The sequence below is a fragment of the Mobula hypostoma genome, chromosome X2 (genome assembly GCF_963921235.1).
Source record: "Mobula hypostoma chromosome X2, sMobHyp1.1, whole genome shotgun sequence".
Taxonomy (NCBI): domain Eukaryota; kingdom Metazoa; phylum Chordata; class Chondrichthyes; order Myliobatiformes; family Myliobatidae; genus Mobula; species Mobula hypostoma.
The window spans coordinates 49,033,133-49,049,065 of record NC_086129.1 but is presented as its reverse complement, the minus strand read 5'-3'; the positions used below and the strand labels follow the sequence as shown (position 1 = coordinate 49,049,065).

Sequence of the window (15,933 nt, the reverse complement as noted above, 5' to 3'; positions counted from 1 at the left end):
ACCACTGAAGCAGCCTTGCCTGACTGACCAGTTGATTGTGTCAGGAGTTTGAGGGGCATAGAGTACCTTGTGAGGGGTCCACAGGTGCACAGCCTTGGATATTTTCAGCACTTAACTTTCCACTAGATGGACTCGGTGGGGGAGGGTGTCACAAAGGATGGAAATCCTGACTTCCTGAGCTAGCTGCAAGACTATATTCTTCTAGTTCTGCACATCATACACTGCGGAGAGTAATCCAGCTACCCTCAAGGCCCTTGCTTTGTTTAATGGGTATATACAGATTCAGGATTTTATCTTTCATTCCCTCTTTTCCTTTGGGGAAGGCAGCATTGTTCAGTCTCTGACCTTGGTGTTGTAGCTGAGAGATTAGCATCAGTTCCTTACCTCAGGCATAATGTAACCCTGGATACATTTCAAGACAAGATTGTTACAGATTTGAATTAGTAGCAATTGAGTTTGATTGTATGTTTGGGCTTGATTTTACACAAGTTTGTCTTTTGCAGGTATGATCAAGCTGGTGTGCAAACACAGAGCTCAAGTTATCTACACTAGAAACACCAAGGGAGGTGATGCCCCAGCTGCTGCAGACGATGTCTAAGGTGAAATGTGCGTCGGAGTGGACTACATTCTGTGTTCCTCACCTTTTTACTTAAATTTCCAGGCTGTTTTCTTGAGTTTGTTTCAGGTAGAAGGTTTGTCTTAATGGGGAATTGCATTATTTTGCCTCTTAAGGGGTCATAGGGTCTATATAGAGCTATAGCCAGAATCACTTCAGGCATTGAAAGGGCATTGGTGTTCAAAGGCACTTGGGTATCCTTGTACATGAATTAAATTTGACAAACTGGTACAGGTGGTTCTGTTTTTTTTTCAAAGACCCCTGGTGAGAGAAACCCTGTTCAAGGAAAATTATGGTTACAAGTCTTTTAAGAGACTCCTGGATAGGTATATGGATATTAGCTTAGAAAAATAGAGGGCTATGCTAACCAGAGGTAACTTCTAAAGGAAGTACATGTTCGGCACAGCATTGTGGGTCAAAGAACCTGTATTGTGCTGTAGGTTTTCTATGTTTCTCAGTGAGCGAGTGTTGTGCAGACTGAATAGGTTCTTGGGGTGACATGACAAGACATTAGCAGACAGCTCTATATGGTGTCACTTAACTTAGTGGGTTTGACTGTAAATGTAAGAGTTGGTTTAGCTTGGCTTAAGTTTCTATAACCTGAAGTTTGCTGTTCAAGGCAGATGAGATTTTACAGATAGTGGTGAACCTCGGGAATATTGGATCCAAAAGGTGTAGGATAAGCCACTGAATATACACAAGACACTGATTTTTAGATATTGTGTGAGATTAGTTCAGGAAAGTAGAAACAAGGGTAAAGTTGAGGCATCGTCTTGAATTGTTCAAAAAGCATGAGGGGCTGAATGCTAGTTCACAATGTTATGAGTTTGTGTACATATTGAACACAAATCAAGTTAGTATGGTACATTACAATTTTATTTAGGGTTATAATTTAAATTAATCTTTTTAAACTAAACGTGAATTTGATTGCTATTGTCTGTTTTCAGGTTCTGGAATGGATGACAAGTGAAGATATTGTATACAAAAAATAAAAAGTAAAATACTCAAGGCAATTGTTTTGATTCTCTCATAATTGCTTATAGTCTATTTATACCTCGTACAGGGTAAAAGCCCATTTTTGTATTTGCCCTTAAACTATTTAAACCTCCTGTTCCAGGGCTGAAGTTATCTGTAGGCCATCTTGAAGACAACAATCTTGCTGGGTAGATTGAACCACACTTCTACTATTGCATAACATAGGAATTGTTTTCTTTAATAATTATTGTCATTATTTATAATGTTGTCTCTGTTTGTCATAGCTTAACAGTACAAATACAGAACTAGGAATATTTGTAGCCCACACTAGATGATGAGTATTGTCTATTAGCTTCACAGTTACAGATACTGCCTTAACATCCCTCTTACAAGGTGGTAGTTTTATAAGCAGTTTGACATAGTGGCTTTTGATATATTGTCAATAATAGCTCTTTAGCCTTTTAGCATTTTCCATTAATACAATACACACCAGCTTAGTTAAGTCTGATTTAAGTTGTGTCCTTTGATTGACAGTGCTTCTGTAATAGTTTGTATTGAGACAAATTTCAAATTGCTCACAGTGCTTAGAAAAAACTACCAAAGTTTAGAAACTAGATCAGTACAGGCCTTTTGGCCCACGATGTAGTAATCTCCCATTAACCCTTAATGTATCAAAGTTCAAAGTAAATTTATTATCAAAGTACATAGACAACAAGTACAGTTGCACAAACTGAAGAGTTCAGTGATGACACAAAGGTTGTGGATAGTGTGGAGGGCTGTCAGAGATTATAGCAGGACATTAATAGGATGCAAAACTGGGCTGAGAAGTGGCAGATGGAGTTCAACCCAGATAAGTGTGAAGTGGTTCATCTTGGTCAAATATGATGGCAGAATGTACAGTTGAAGTCAGAAGTTTACATACACCTTAGCCAAATACATTTAAACTCATCAGTTTTTCCACAATTCCTGACATTTAATCCAAGAAAACATTCCCTGTCTGGGGTCAGTTAGGATCACTATTTTAAGAATGTGAAATATCAGAATAATAATAGAATGTTTTATTTCTTTCATCACCTTCCCAGTGGGTTAGAAGTTTACATACACTTCGTTAGTATTTGGTAGCATTGCCTTTAAATTGTTTAACTTGGGTCAAATATTTTGGGTAGCCTTCCACAAGCTTCTCAGTAAGTTGCTGGAATTTTATTTTGTTCCATTCCTCCAGACAGAACTGGTGTAACTGTGTCAGGTTTGTAGGCCTCCTTGCTCACACACACTTTTTCAGTTCTGCCCACAAATTTTCTATCAGATTGAGGACAGGACTTTGTGATGGCCACTCCAATACCTTGACTTTGTTGTTCTTAAACAATTTTGCCACAACTTTGGGGGTCATTGTCCAGTTGGAAGACCCATTTGTGACTGAGCTTTAACTTCCTGGCTGATGTCTTGAGATGTTGCTTCAATATATCCACATAATTTTCCTTCCTCATGATGCCATCTATTTTGTGAAGTGCACCAGTCCCTCCTGCAGCAAAGCACCCCCACAACATGATGCTGCCACCCCTATGCCTCACGGCTGGGATGGTGTTCTTTGGCTTGCAAGCCCCCCCCCCCCTTCCCTCCAAACATAACGATGGTCATTATGGCCAAACAGTTCAATTGTTGTTTCATCAGGCCAGAGGCAATTTCTCCAAAAGTAAGATCTTTGTCCCCATGTGCACTTGCAAACTGTAGTCTAGCTTTTCTATGGCAGTTTTGGAGCAGTGGCTTCTTCCTTGCTGAGCAGCCTTTCAGGTTATGTCGATATAGGACTCATTTTACTGTGGATATAGATACTTGTCTACCTGTTTCCTCCAGCATCTTCACAAGGTCCTTTGCTGTTGTTCTGGGATTGATTTGCACTTTTCGCGCCAAAGTACGTTCATCTCTAGGAGACAGAATGCATCTCCTTCCTGAGTGGTATGACGGCTGTGTGGTCCCATGGTGTTTATACTTGCGTACTATTGTTTGTACAGATGAACATGATACCTTCAGGCATTTGGAAATTGCTCCCAAGGATGAACCAGACTTGACATCATTTTCTGACCTCAATCTGATAGAAAATTTGTGGGCAGAACTGAAAAAGCGTGTGCAAGCAAGGAGGCCTACAAACCTGAGTCAGTTACACCAGTTCTGTCTGGAGGAATGGAACAAAATAAAATTCCAGCAACTTATTGTGAGAAGCTTGTGGAAGGCTACCCAAAACGTTTGACCCAAAATTCTGTTGAGGGCTGTAACTGGAATGAGCTTGATTTCAATGTTTTGGATGGGTGCGTGGTGTAGGCAGTTTAAATGGTTTCAGCATAGACTAAATCAGGGGTCCCCAGCTTTTTTGCACCGCGGACTGATTTAATATTGACAATATTCTTGCCGATGCGGGGGGGGGGGGCGGTGAGATGGTGGTGGTCAAGTAGGGTGAATCTCACCTCAACATGTCTTTTACAGTTAGGGGTTGCCAACTTTAAAGTAGCAGTCAAATATGGGACAGTTTACCCCAAGAAAGACTACCATGACGATGAAGCCTTGCGTGGGCACCTGTGTGCACATGTGCGTACGTGCCAATTTTTCCCCACAAAGTGGGTTTTGACTTGATCTTCCTGACTACACTGTACATAGTTATTACTACTTTATATAGGCTGTATTTATCATATCATTCCTGCTTTTTTTTTTGCATGGGTTTTTTTGGGTTTTACGTGTTATTTGGTAGGTTATTTTTTTGGGTCTGGGAACACTCAAATTTTTCCCATATAAATTAATGGTAAGTGCTTCTTCGCTTTACACCATTTCGGCATGAAAGGTTTCTTAGCAGGGGAAATATGGGACAAACCAATTTAGGCCAATATACAGGGCAGTTGGCAACCCCATGTTCAAGTTCAACAGTGCGTGACAGGAAATGAGGAAAGGTGCAGCTGGCTCATACTGTTTCCTTGCTGTCTGGTGGTTGGGGACTGCTGGACTAGATTGGCCAACAGACCTCTGACTGCTGAGGTTAAAAAGGAGGGCATAGTTTCAAGGTAAGAGGAACATTTGTTTTTAGTCTGGAATGTACTGCAAGAAAAGATAGTGAGGAACTCAGCCCAAAACATCAGTTTACTCATTTCCATAGATTCTGCTGAGTTCCTCCAGCATTTTGTGTGTTGGTTTGGATTTCCAGCATCTGCAGAATCTCTTGTTTATAGAATACAGATGGGATTAGTGTATATGAACAAAAAATTCAACATTGACATAGTGGGTCAATGAGAGCTGTTTGTGTGCTTATGACAATGACAAGTTCCTTAATGGGCAGTAATCTTCTCAGAACAGATGGATGAGTTGAATTATCAGAATTGCAATAGGAGGCATTTATTGGATCGAGAAAGCTACTGAAAATGATGAGGATAACATTTGTTCAGTTAGTCAACAGCTTTATTCACAAACTGAGCAAAGTAACTGAACCCTTGCACTTTAAATTAATCTATTAACAAGATGTACAGCTTCAGATAATTTAATTAAAGTACACATTCCAAAATGCATGAGTCTTCAGTTCCACTGGTTATCTCTTCCGTTTTCTGCTTTTCTTGCCTTCCTCTAACCGGAACTGATGCCTTTTTTAAAAATAAAAGTCATATTGTAGGGTAGTCAAGGATTGAAGCTAAACTTAATTTCCATATTTCTTCAAAAGCAGCATCTTAACAGTATTTTAAAGATACTATCTTTCACACATACATCGAAACATAGTGAATTGTGTTATTTGCATCAATATCCAAAAGTCTGTGCACATTGTGCTGGGGACATCCTGCAAGTGTCACCATCCATGAAAGTGGAGCCAGCATAACATACCCACAACTTACTACCACTGACTAATGTTGGACTGTGGGAGGAAACCCATTTGGTCATGGGGAAAACATACAAGCACATTACAGACAGTGGTTGGAATTCAACCCTGATCAAAACGATCATGCCGCCTGAATTTACACAAAATCAAGCTTTCAGAAAACCACAATACCCCACTTGACCCATCGAGTCTGCTCTGTCATTTCATCATGGCCAATTCATTCTCAACCTCATTTTCCTGCCTTGGCAAATCAAGAACCTATCAACCTCCTCCTCAAGTACACCCAATGACCTGGCCTGCACAGCTGCCTGTGGCAACAAATTCCACAGAAGGCCAAATAAATTCCTTATCTCTGTTCCAAATGGACGTCCCTCTATTCTGAAGCTGTCCTCTGGTCCAAGACTCACCCACCATAGGAAACATCCTGTCCGCATCCACTCTTTCAAAGCCTTTCACCAACCAATAGGTTTCAATGAGATCCAGTGAGTAGAGGTCCAGAGTCATCAAATGCTCCACCTGCAAGAAGCTTTAAATTCCTGGAATAATTCTCACAAACCTCCCCTGCACCCTCGCCAATGTCATAACATCCTTTCTTACATAAAGGGACCAAAACTGCTAACAATACTCCCAAGTGAGGCCTCCCCAGTACCTTATAAAACCTCAACATTATATCCTTGCTTTTATATTCTAGTCCTCCTGTAATGAATGCTAACATTGTATTTGCCTTGCTCACCACAGACTCAACCTGCAAATTAACCTTTAAGGACTCCTGCATGAGGAGTGCAAGTCCCTTCAGACATCAGATTTTTAATTGCCCCCCCCATTTAGAAAATAGTCTATTGCTCTTATTCCTTCTATCAAAGTGCATAACCATACACTTTCTGACAATGAATTCCATCTGCCACTTCTTTGCTCATTATCACTATCTGTCCAATTCCTTCTACAGCCTCCCTGCTTCTTCAATACTACCTACCCCTCCACCCACCTTCATATCATCCACAAACTTAGCCACAAAGCCATCAATTCCATCAACTAAATCATTGACGTATAACAAAAAGTGGGCCCAACAGCAACCCCTGTGGAACACCACTAGTCACTGACAGCCAACCAGAAAAAGCTCCATTTAGTCCCACTCTTTGCCTCCTGCCAATCAGCTAATGCTCTATCCATACAAGCATCTTTCCTGTAATAGCCCTTAAGGTTAAGCTCCAGGTTGAGTTGGTGGTGAAGAAGGCGAATGCAATGTTGGCATTAATTTCTAGTGGAATAGAGTATAGGAGCAAGGATGTGATGTTGAGGCTCTATAAGGCACTGGTAAGACCTCACTTGGAGTACTGTGTGCAGTTTTGGGCTCCTTATTTAAGAAAGGATGTGCTGACGTTGGAGAAGGTTCAGAGAAGATTCACCAGAATGATTCCAGGAACTATGCCCTCTCGTGCTAACCATTTCAGCCCTGGGAAAAAGCCTCTGACTATCCGCATGATCAATGCCTCTCATTATCTTATACACCTCTATCAGGTCACCTCTCATCCTCCGTCGCTCCAAGGAGAAAAGGCCGAGTTCACTCAACCTATTCTCATAGGGCATGCTCCCCAATCCAGGCAACATCCTCGTAAATCTCCTCTGCACCCTTTCTATGGTATCCACGTCCATCCTGTAGTGAGGCGACCAGAATTAGCACAGTACTCCCAGTGGAGTCTCACCAGGGTGCTATATAGCTGCAACATTACCTCTCGGCTCTTAAACTCAATCCCACGATTGATGAAGGCCAATGCACCGTATGCCTTCTTAACCACAGAGTCAACCTGCGCAGCAGTTTTGAGTGTCTTATGGACTCGGACCCCAAGATCCCTCTGATCCTCCACACTGCCAAGAGTCTGACCATTAATATTCTATTTCATCATATTTGACCTACCAAAAAAACCACCTCACACTTAACACAAAGTGCTGGTGGAATTCAGCAGGCCAGGCAGCTATCTGATGAAAGGTCTCAGCCCGAAGCGTCAACTGTACCTCTTCCTCTAGATGCTGCCTGGCCTGCTGCTTTCCACCAGCATTTTGTGTGTGTTGCTTGAATTTCCAGCATCTGCAGACTTCCTTGTGTTTGCACTTCACACTTATCTGGGTTGAACTCCATCTGCCACTTCTCCGCACATATTTGCATCCGATCAATGTCCTGCTGTAACCTCTGACAGCCCTCCACACTATCCACAACACCCCCAACCTTTTGTGTCATCAGCAAATTTACTAACCCATCCCTCCACTTCCTCATCCAAATCATTTATAAAAATCACGAAGAGTAGGGGTCCCTGAACAGATCCCTGAGGCACACCATTGGTCACTGACCTCCATGCAGAATATGACCTGTCTACAACCACTCTTTGCCTTCTGTGGGCAAACCAGTTCTGGATCCACAAAGCAATGTCCCCTTGGATCCCATGCCTCCTTATTTTCTCAATAAGCCTTGCATTGGAGTACCTTATCAAATGCCTTGCAGAAATCCATATACACTACATCTACAACTCTACCTTTATCAATGTGTTTAGTCACATCCTCAAAAAATTCAATCAGGCTCGTAAGGCATGACCTGCCTTTGACAAAGCCATGCTGATTATTCCTAATCATATTATGCCTCTCCAAACGCTCATAAATCCTGCCTCTCAGGATCTTCTCCACCAAATTACCAACCACTAAAGTAAGACTCACTGGTCTATATTTCCTGGGCTATCTCTACTCCGTTTCTTGAATAACAGAACAACATTTGCAACCCTCCAATCCTCCGGAACCTCTCCCATCCTCATTGATAATGCAAAGATCATCGCCAGAGGCTCAGCAATCTCCTCCCTCGCTTCCCACAGTAGCCTGGGGTATATCCTGTCCAGTCCCAGTAACTTATCCAACTTGATGCTTTCCAAAAGCTCCAGAACATCCTCTTCCTTAATATCTACATGCTCAAGCTTTTCAGTCTGCTGCAAGTCATCCCTACAGTCGCCAAGATCCTTTTCCGTAGTGAATACTGAGGCAGAGTATTCAGCAACTACCTCTGCCATCTCCTCCGGTTCCATACACACTTTTCCACTGTCACACTTGGTTAGTCCTATTCTCTCACGTCTTATCCTCTTGCTCTTCACGTACTTGTAGAATGCCTTGGGGTTTTCCTTAACCCTGTCCGCCAAGGCCTTCTCATGGCCCCTTCTGGCTTTCCTAATTTCATTCTTAAGCTCCTTCCTGCTGGCCTTATAATCTTCCAGGTATCTATCATTACCTAGTTTTTTTCTAATCTTTTGTAAGCTCTTCTTCTTGACTAGATTTACAATAGCCTTTGTACACCACGGTTCCTGTACCCTACCATTCTTTCCGTCTCATTGGAACGTGTCTACGCAGAACCCCATGCAAAGGAGGAGGAGAAGATGGCGGCGCGACGCAGTGCGCGCGGCCTCTCCGGTGAATGATATCTGTAATCTGTCAAGTAGGGAGCCGTGCACAATTCTGATTTGATGGAGACAGACGTGACAGTACGGAGGAACATCTGGAGAAACTTCTGAAATGCCCGCTTCGCTGCCGCTGCTACTGTGTGGTAACCGGAATCTCCGGAGCTGAAGGCCCCGAATCCTCGGCTTTGCTTGTTTCAGCAGCCGGGGCTAGGTCAAAGGCGCTCGGGAGGCTGTATCGGAGGGGCTGGTCAGAGGCTCTAAGTTTTCGGATGGACGGACTCGGTGTCGGCTGTGGTCGGCTGCTTCCAAGGCATCGACAGTTGTCGGTGCCTTGGAGGTTTATGGCAGGGAATTTCTCCCTTTTGCCGCCTGCTATCGGGGACTCGGGAATCGATCGGAACTTGAGACTTTTTTTAATCGTGCCCATGGTCTTCTTTATCAAATTATGGTATTGTTTTGTACTGCTGTAACTATATGTTATAATTATGTGGTTGTCAGTGTTAGTCTTTGGTTTGTCCTGTTTTCTGTGATATCACTCTGGAGGAACATTGTATCATTTCTTAATGCAGATATGCATTTCTAAATGACAATAAAAGAGGACTGAGTGTCCTCATAATCTAAAAAAAAATCCTCTGAATATTTGCCACATTTCTTCCGTACATTTCCCTGAGAACATCCGTTTCCAATTTATGCTTCCAAGTTCCTGCATGATAGCCTCATATTTCCCCTTACTCCAATTAAATGTCTCCCAAACTTGTCTGTTCTTATCCCTCTCCAATGCTATTGTAAAGGAGATAGAAATGTGATCACCATCTCCAAAGTGCTCCCCCACTGAGAGACCTGACACCTGACCAGGTTCATTTCCCAATACCAGATCAAGTACAGCCTCTCCTCTTGTAGGCTTATCTACATATTGTGTCAGGAAACCTTCCTGAACACACCTAACAAACTCCACCCCATCTAAACCCCTTGCTCTCGGGAGATGCCAATCAATATTTGGGAAATTAAAATCTCCCACTACAACAACACCTTTCCAGAATCAGCCTATCTGCTCCTCGATGTCCCTATTTCTATTGGCTGGTCTATAAAAAACACCCAGTAGAGTTATTGACCCCTCCCTATTCTTAACTTCCACCCCCAGAGACTCCGTAGACAACCCCTTCATGACTCCCTCCTTTTCTGCCGCCGTGACAGTATCTCTGATCAACAGTGCTACACCCCCACCTCTTTTGCCTCCCTCCCTGTCCTTTCTGAAACATCTAAAGCCTGGCACTTGAAGTAGCCATTCCTGCCCCTAAGCCATCCAAGTCTCTGTAATGGTCACAACATCATAGCTTCTTCTACTTCTTCTCTATCTATCCTGTGCCTTCTGAATTGCTCCCAGAAACTCCAGCCATATGGCTCCGCCGTTATCCCTGCTCATGTGTCCTTCCAAACAACTTTGGGTAGCTCCTCTCTCATGCCTCTGTCACCCCCTTCATTCCATTAATATTCCTAACTTTAGCTTCTCCTCCTCAAATTGCAGGGTGAATGCCATCACATTATTCCATCATATTGTAGTTGGTAGCCCACATCCTGGTTACTGTTCAGAGGCCTGCATCTAACTTCCATCAGAGTCTTTTTACCCTTGCAGTTTCTTAACTCCACCCACAAGGATTCTGCACCTTCTGATTCTATGTCACCTCTTTCTCAGAATTTGATTATATTTTTAACAGAGGCACACCACCCACTCTGCCTACCAATCTGTATCCTTGGATGTTAATTCCCAACTATAATCTTCTTTTCAGCCACGACTCAGTGACACCCACAACGACATACCTGCCGATCTCCACTATAAAATCATCTATCTACCTTATTCTGTATAGTGTCTGCATTCAAATATAACACTTTCAGTTCTATATTCATCCTTTTCAATTTTGTCCCCATTTTACACTGGCTGTAATTTTGCCCTACCACCTGCCCATCCTTTGTCTCACGACACACTGCCTCTTGTTTGTAAACCAACAGCCCTAATCACTCCAGTTCCCACCCCCCTGCCAAATTAGTTTAAACCCAACCAACAGCTCTAAGAGTTAGATTAACAGGTATTTAATTGTAAACAGGGAACAGGTATTAGGAAGAGATGATCTGGTAACTTGGAAGATTGTTTGGGAATGGGTTCTATTTTTTCAGCAGCATCTAAGACAACTACTCAGACTGGTCTTACCTGGACTGCCATCTCCTGCCATCATTCCATACTCTGCCAAATGAAGGCAGCCAGAAATCATCTGTTTCTGATAAATGGTTGAAATTTGCACCAACACGATTTGGAGGAAGTTTCTTCAGTTTCTCTCTTTCTCCTAAAATGAAAATCAAATGAAAAGTACCAAGGAACAAAAAAGTGGATTTCCCATAAGTTTGGTCTGCTCCCATCGACATAAAGTATATACCTTCAAATATTTATCCAAATCCTTATTTATCAGTAGTTCTCAAAACAGCTCCATGCTGCATGATGGTTAAGTAACTGGGTATATATAAAGCAGAGATTGATAGGATCTTGATTAGTAAGAGTGTCAAAGGTTATGAGAAGGCAGGAAAAATGGGGTTGAGAGTGAAAATAAATCAGTCATGATGGCATGGTGGAACAGACTTGATGGGCTAAATAGCCAAATTCTGCTCCTATGTCTATTGATCCAAGGACAATTAATTGCCATTGTTGCCCACAACCCCTGGAGTAAGTAAATTCAAAGCAACCAGAATATGAAACACATACTTTGCTGGATAAACTCTTCATAAGAAGGTCCAATTGTTTTTTGTGCAGTGTTTGTATCCTCCTCATCAATAAGCCAGGGTGGAGTTGCACCTGCATTTAGATGTAGATTACATTAGTGTTCGATCACGAGAACAAGGTTTTAATTGGAATATGCTGATTAATAGCAAAACAAAGTTAAATGCATAGGATAATATTTATTTATTATATACACATTAAAGGTCTAGCAGGTGAGTTAGCTCCTCATGGAGAAAAGCAAATTCAAACTAAAAGTCACGTAGATTGCGGAGGTTCAAGGAACTGGATCCAAAAGTGGAAGGAAAGAGAAATTACAGAAGTAAAAATCTTAAAAATTTCTTCAATGTAAATGCAGAGTTGTTATTGGAGTGTTCGTGTTTCAAAGACGTTTAATCTAGAAGGGTGTGATTATGGGCTGCAGACAACTTCATTTTATAGACATTGGAAATTCAAGGAGTACAAGTGTAAAAAGCAAGAAATGCTGGTAACATTCAGGGGGTTAGTGAGCATCTGTTTTTCCTCTACAGACGCTGCCTAACCCGCTGGATGTTCTAGCATATTTACTGTACTTCATTACCACACAGGTAAAAAGTATGGGATACAGAGAGAGATGATGAGAATTAATCTAAGGGAATTGTGGGTACAGGAATTCACATTAAAGGGTTTGCTGGGCATGGTGAGAGAGCACAGGTCAGGGTATTTTTAGCTTTCTTAAGGGATACAGGGTTTTTTTAATATATAGGATATGACAGATAAGCAGGAATAGGGTACTAGGATGGCCAAAGGGGAGAGGGGGAGAGGGGGAGAGGGGGAGAGGGGGAGAGGGGGAGAGGGGGAGAGGGGGAGAGGGGGAGAGGGGGAAGGGGAGGGGAGGGGGAGGGGGAGGAGGAGAGGGGGAGGGGGGAGGGGGAGGGGGGAGGGGGGAGGGGGAGGAGGAGAGGGGGAGGGGGGAGGGGGAGGGGGAGGGGGGGAGAGAGAGAGAGAGAGAGAGAGAGAGAGAGAGAGAGAGAGAGAGAGAGAGAGAGAGAGACACACACACACACGGTAATTCACCATTGAGCTGGGTGCCAACCGCCGTAAAACAAGACGGAGAAGAAGAGAAAAAAGTGCTTAGTAACAGCACACTTAAGTCATCATTACAACCTTTTAATCAATCTAGTAGAAAATGCAAATAGTTACTCCACTGTATTTGGTCTCCAGATGTCCACCCCACTCCTCCTCCCCCTTTCAAACACCAAAAAAAAAGTACATCACCTGTGTGAATATTCCCACTTTCTGATTTCTGATTCAGGAACTGTAGAAAGTCAGCAAAATATTGAATTAAATTCTAAACAGTAGTACATCTAACTTTCAAAAACTTATAACATTTATTAATTTATAACATTGAATTTATTCTAAATCAATAAATTGCCAAAATACATATCAATGTTGTCTTAACATTTTCAAATAAAATGTTCGAAGGCTTCCAACAGTATAAACTGCCCAAATAACTTATAAAACAGCACAATATCAATTGGTAAGTCTTTTAAAAAAAATACTTTATCTCCTTTTAAAAAAAAGAACTTTTGATCCATTTGTTTTCAGAAATAAAACTTTAACCTGGAGTATTTTTACAGAAACATTTGAAACTTCAGAAAATAATTGGCTGATGTTTAGAGTGCAGAATTGGGAATGGAGCGCTGGTGATAAAGTGCAGAGCAAGGAGCAGTCCATCCAACTAACTGGGGAAACATCCTTCCTTCCTTATTGTACCCACTGAGCCTCAAGACCATAAGACATAGGAGCAAAATTAGGCATTTCTGCCCATCAAGTCTGTTCACCATTCTATCATGGATGATTTATTAACCCCTCTTCACCCCATTCTCCTGCCTTCTCCCCGCAACCTTTGATGCCATGATTAATCAAGAATGTATCAACCTCCACCTTAAATACACCCAATGATTTGGCCTACGCAGCTGTCTGCGGAAATGAATTCCAAACAGATTCACTACCCTCTGGCTAAAACCCGCTCCAATGCCAACACATATTTTCTTAGGATACTAGCATGAATGGAGCATTGGTTGATTGGCAGGAAGTAAAGAGTGGTAATAAAGGGAGACTTTTCTGGTTGACTGCTGGTATTCTGCAAAGGTTGATGTTGGTACCGTTTTCTTTCACGTTATATGTCAGTGATTTGTACGATAGAATTGTTGGCTTTGTGAACAAGTTTGCAGATCATACAAAGGCAAGTGGAGAGGCAGGTAGTGTTGAGGAAGCGGGGAGGCAAAAAAGTGGCAGATGGAATACAGTGTAGGGAAGTGTATGGTCAAGTACTTCAGCAGAAGAAATAAAAGCATAGATTATTTTTCCAAATAGGGAAAAAATTCAAAAATTCAAGGTACAAAGGTACGTGGGAGTCTTCGTGCAGGATTCTCTAAAGGTTCCTAAATATTCCCTATGGTATATATAATTATCTGGATAGACAGGGTCTGATTAGGAACAGTCAACATGGATTGTGCGTGGAAGGTCATGTTTGACAAATCTTATTGAATTTTTTTGAAGAGGTTACTAGGAAAGTTGATGAGGGTAAAGTGGTGGATGTTGTCTATATGGACTTCAGTAAGGCCTTTGACAAGGTTCCACACAGAAGGTTCAATCGTTAGGTATTAATATTGAAGTAGTAGAATGGATTCAGCAGTGGCTGGATGGGAGACGCCAGAGAGTAGTGGTGGATAACTGTTTGTCAGATTGGAGGCCGGTGACTAGTGGTGTGCCTCAGGGATCTGTACTGGGTCCAATGTTGTTCGTCATATACATTAATGATCTGGATGATGGGGTGGTAAATTGGATGAGTTAGTATGCAGATACTAAGATAGGTGGAGTTGTGGATAATGAAGTAGGTTTTCAAAGCTTGCAGAGAGATTTAGGCCAGTTAGAAGAGTGGGCTGAAAGATGGCAGATGGAGTTTAATGCTGATAAATGTGAGGTGCTACATTTTGGTAGGACTAATTAAAATAGGACATACATGGTAAATGGTAGGGCATTGAAGAATGCAGTAGAACAGGGGGATCTAGGAATAATGGTGCATAGTTCCCTGAAGATAGGAATCTCATGTGGATAGGGTGGTGAAGAAAGCTTTTGGTATGCTGACCATTATATATCAGAGCATTGAGTATAGGAGTTGGGATGTAATGTTGAAATTGTACAAGGCATTGGTGAGGCCAAATTTGGAGTACTGTGTACAGTTTTGGTCACCGAATTATAGGAAAGATGTCAACAAAATAGAGAAGAGTACAGAAAAGACTTACTGGCATGTTACCTGGGTTTCATCACCCAAGTTACAGAGAAAGGTTGAACAAGTTAGATCTTTATTCTTTGGAGCGTATAAGGTTGAGGGGGGACTTAGAGGTATTTAAAATTATGGGGGGGGGGACAGATAGAGTTGACGTGGATAGGCTTTTTCCATTGAGAGTGGGGGAGATTCAAACAAGAGGACAAGAGTTGAAAGTTAAAGGGCAAAAGTTTAGGAGTAACATGAGGAGGAACTTCTTTACTCAGAGAGTGGTAGCTGTGTGGAACGAGCTTCCAGCAGAAGTGGTTGAGGCAGGTTCGATGTTGTTGTTTAAAGTTAAATTGGACAGCTATATGGAGAGGAAATGGATGGAGGGTTATGGCCTGAGTGCGGGTCGGTGGGACTAGGTGAGAGTAAGAGTTTGGCATGGACTAGAAGGGCCGAGATGGCCTGTTTCCGTGCTGTAATTGCTAACTGGTTAGCTTGCAGATTTAGTCAGTGGTGAGGAAGGCATATGCAATGTTAGCATTCATTTTGAAAGGACCAGAATATAAAAACAAGGACATAATGTTGAGGCTTTATAAGGCACTGGCGAGGCCTTACTTGGAGTGTTTTGAGCAGTTTTGGGCTCCTTATCCAAGAAAGGATGTGATGACATTGGAGAGGGTTCAAAGGAGGTTCACAAAAATGATTCCAGGAATGAACAGCTTTTCATCTGAAGAGCATTTGATTGCTCTGGTCCTGTACTCACTGGAATTTGGAAAAGGGAGATCTCATTGAAACCTATTGAATGTTGAAAGACAGAATGGACGCGGAGAGGATGGTGGGGGAGTCTCAGACGAGTGGGCATAACCTCAGAATAGAGGGACATGCATTTAAACAGAGATGAGGAATTTCTTTAGCCAGAGGGTAGTGAATCTGTGGATATACATTGTTGCCACAGGTAGCTGAGGAGGCCAGGTCATTGGATATATTTAAGGCAGAGGTTGATAGGTTCTTGATTAGTCAGGGCATGAAGGC

General features: G+C 42.2%; 1 protein-coding gene across 1 annotated transcript in view; it reads right to left on the bottom strand.

Moving 5' to 3' along the window:
* Positions 1-3,814: 3,814 nt before the first annotated feature.
* The window catches only part of cenatac (centrosomal AT-AC splicing factor), a 32,519-nt gene continuing 20,400 nt past the window's right edge, over positions 3,815-15,933 (bottom strand). Inside the window, exons 8-11 of the mRNA XM_063038718.1 lie at positions 12,897-12,936; positions 11,628-11,717; positions 11,082-11,214; positions 3,815-5,211 (exon numbers count right to left, since the gene is read on the bottom strand). Coding sequence (XP_062894788.1) covers positions 5,160-5,211; positions 11,082-11,214; positions 11,628-11,717; positions 12,897-12,936 — 315 coding nt within the window. The 3' untranslated portion in view covers positions 3,815-5,159. The remainder of the gene's footprint in view (positions 5,212-11,081; positions 11,215-11,627; positions 11,718-12,896; positions 12,937-15,933) is intronic.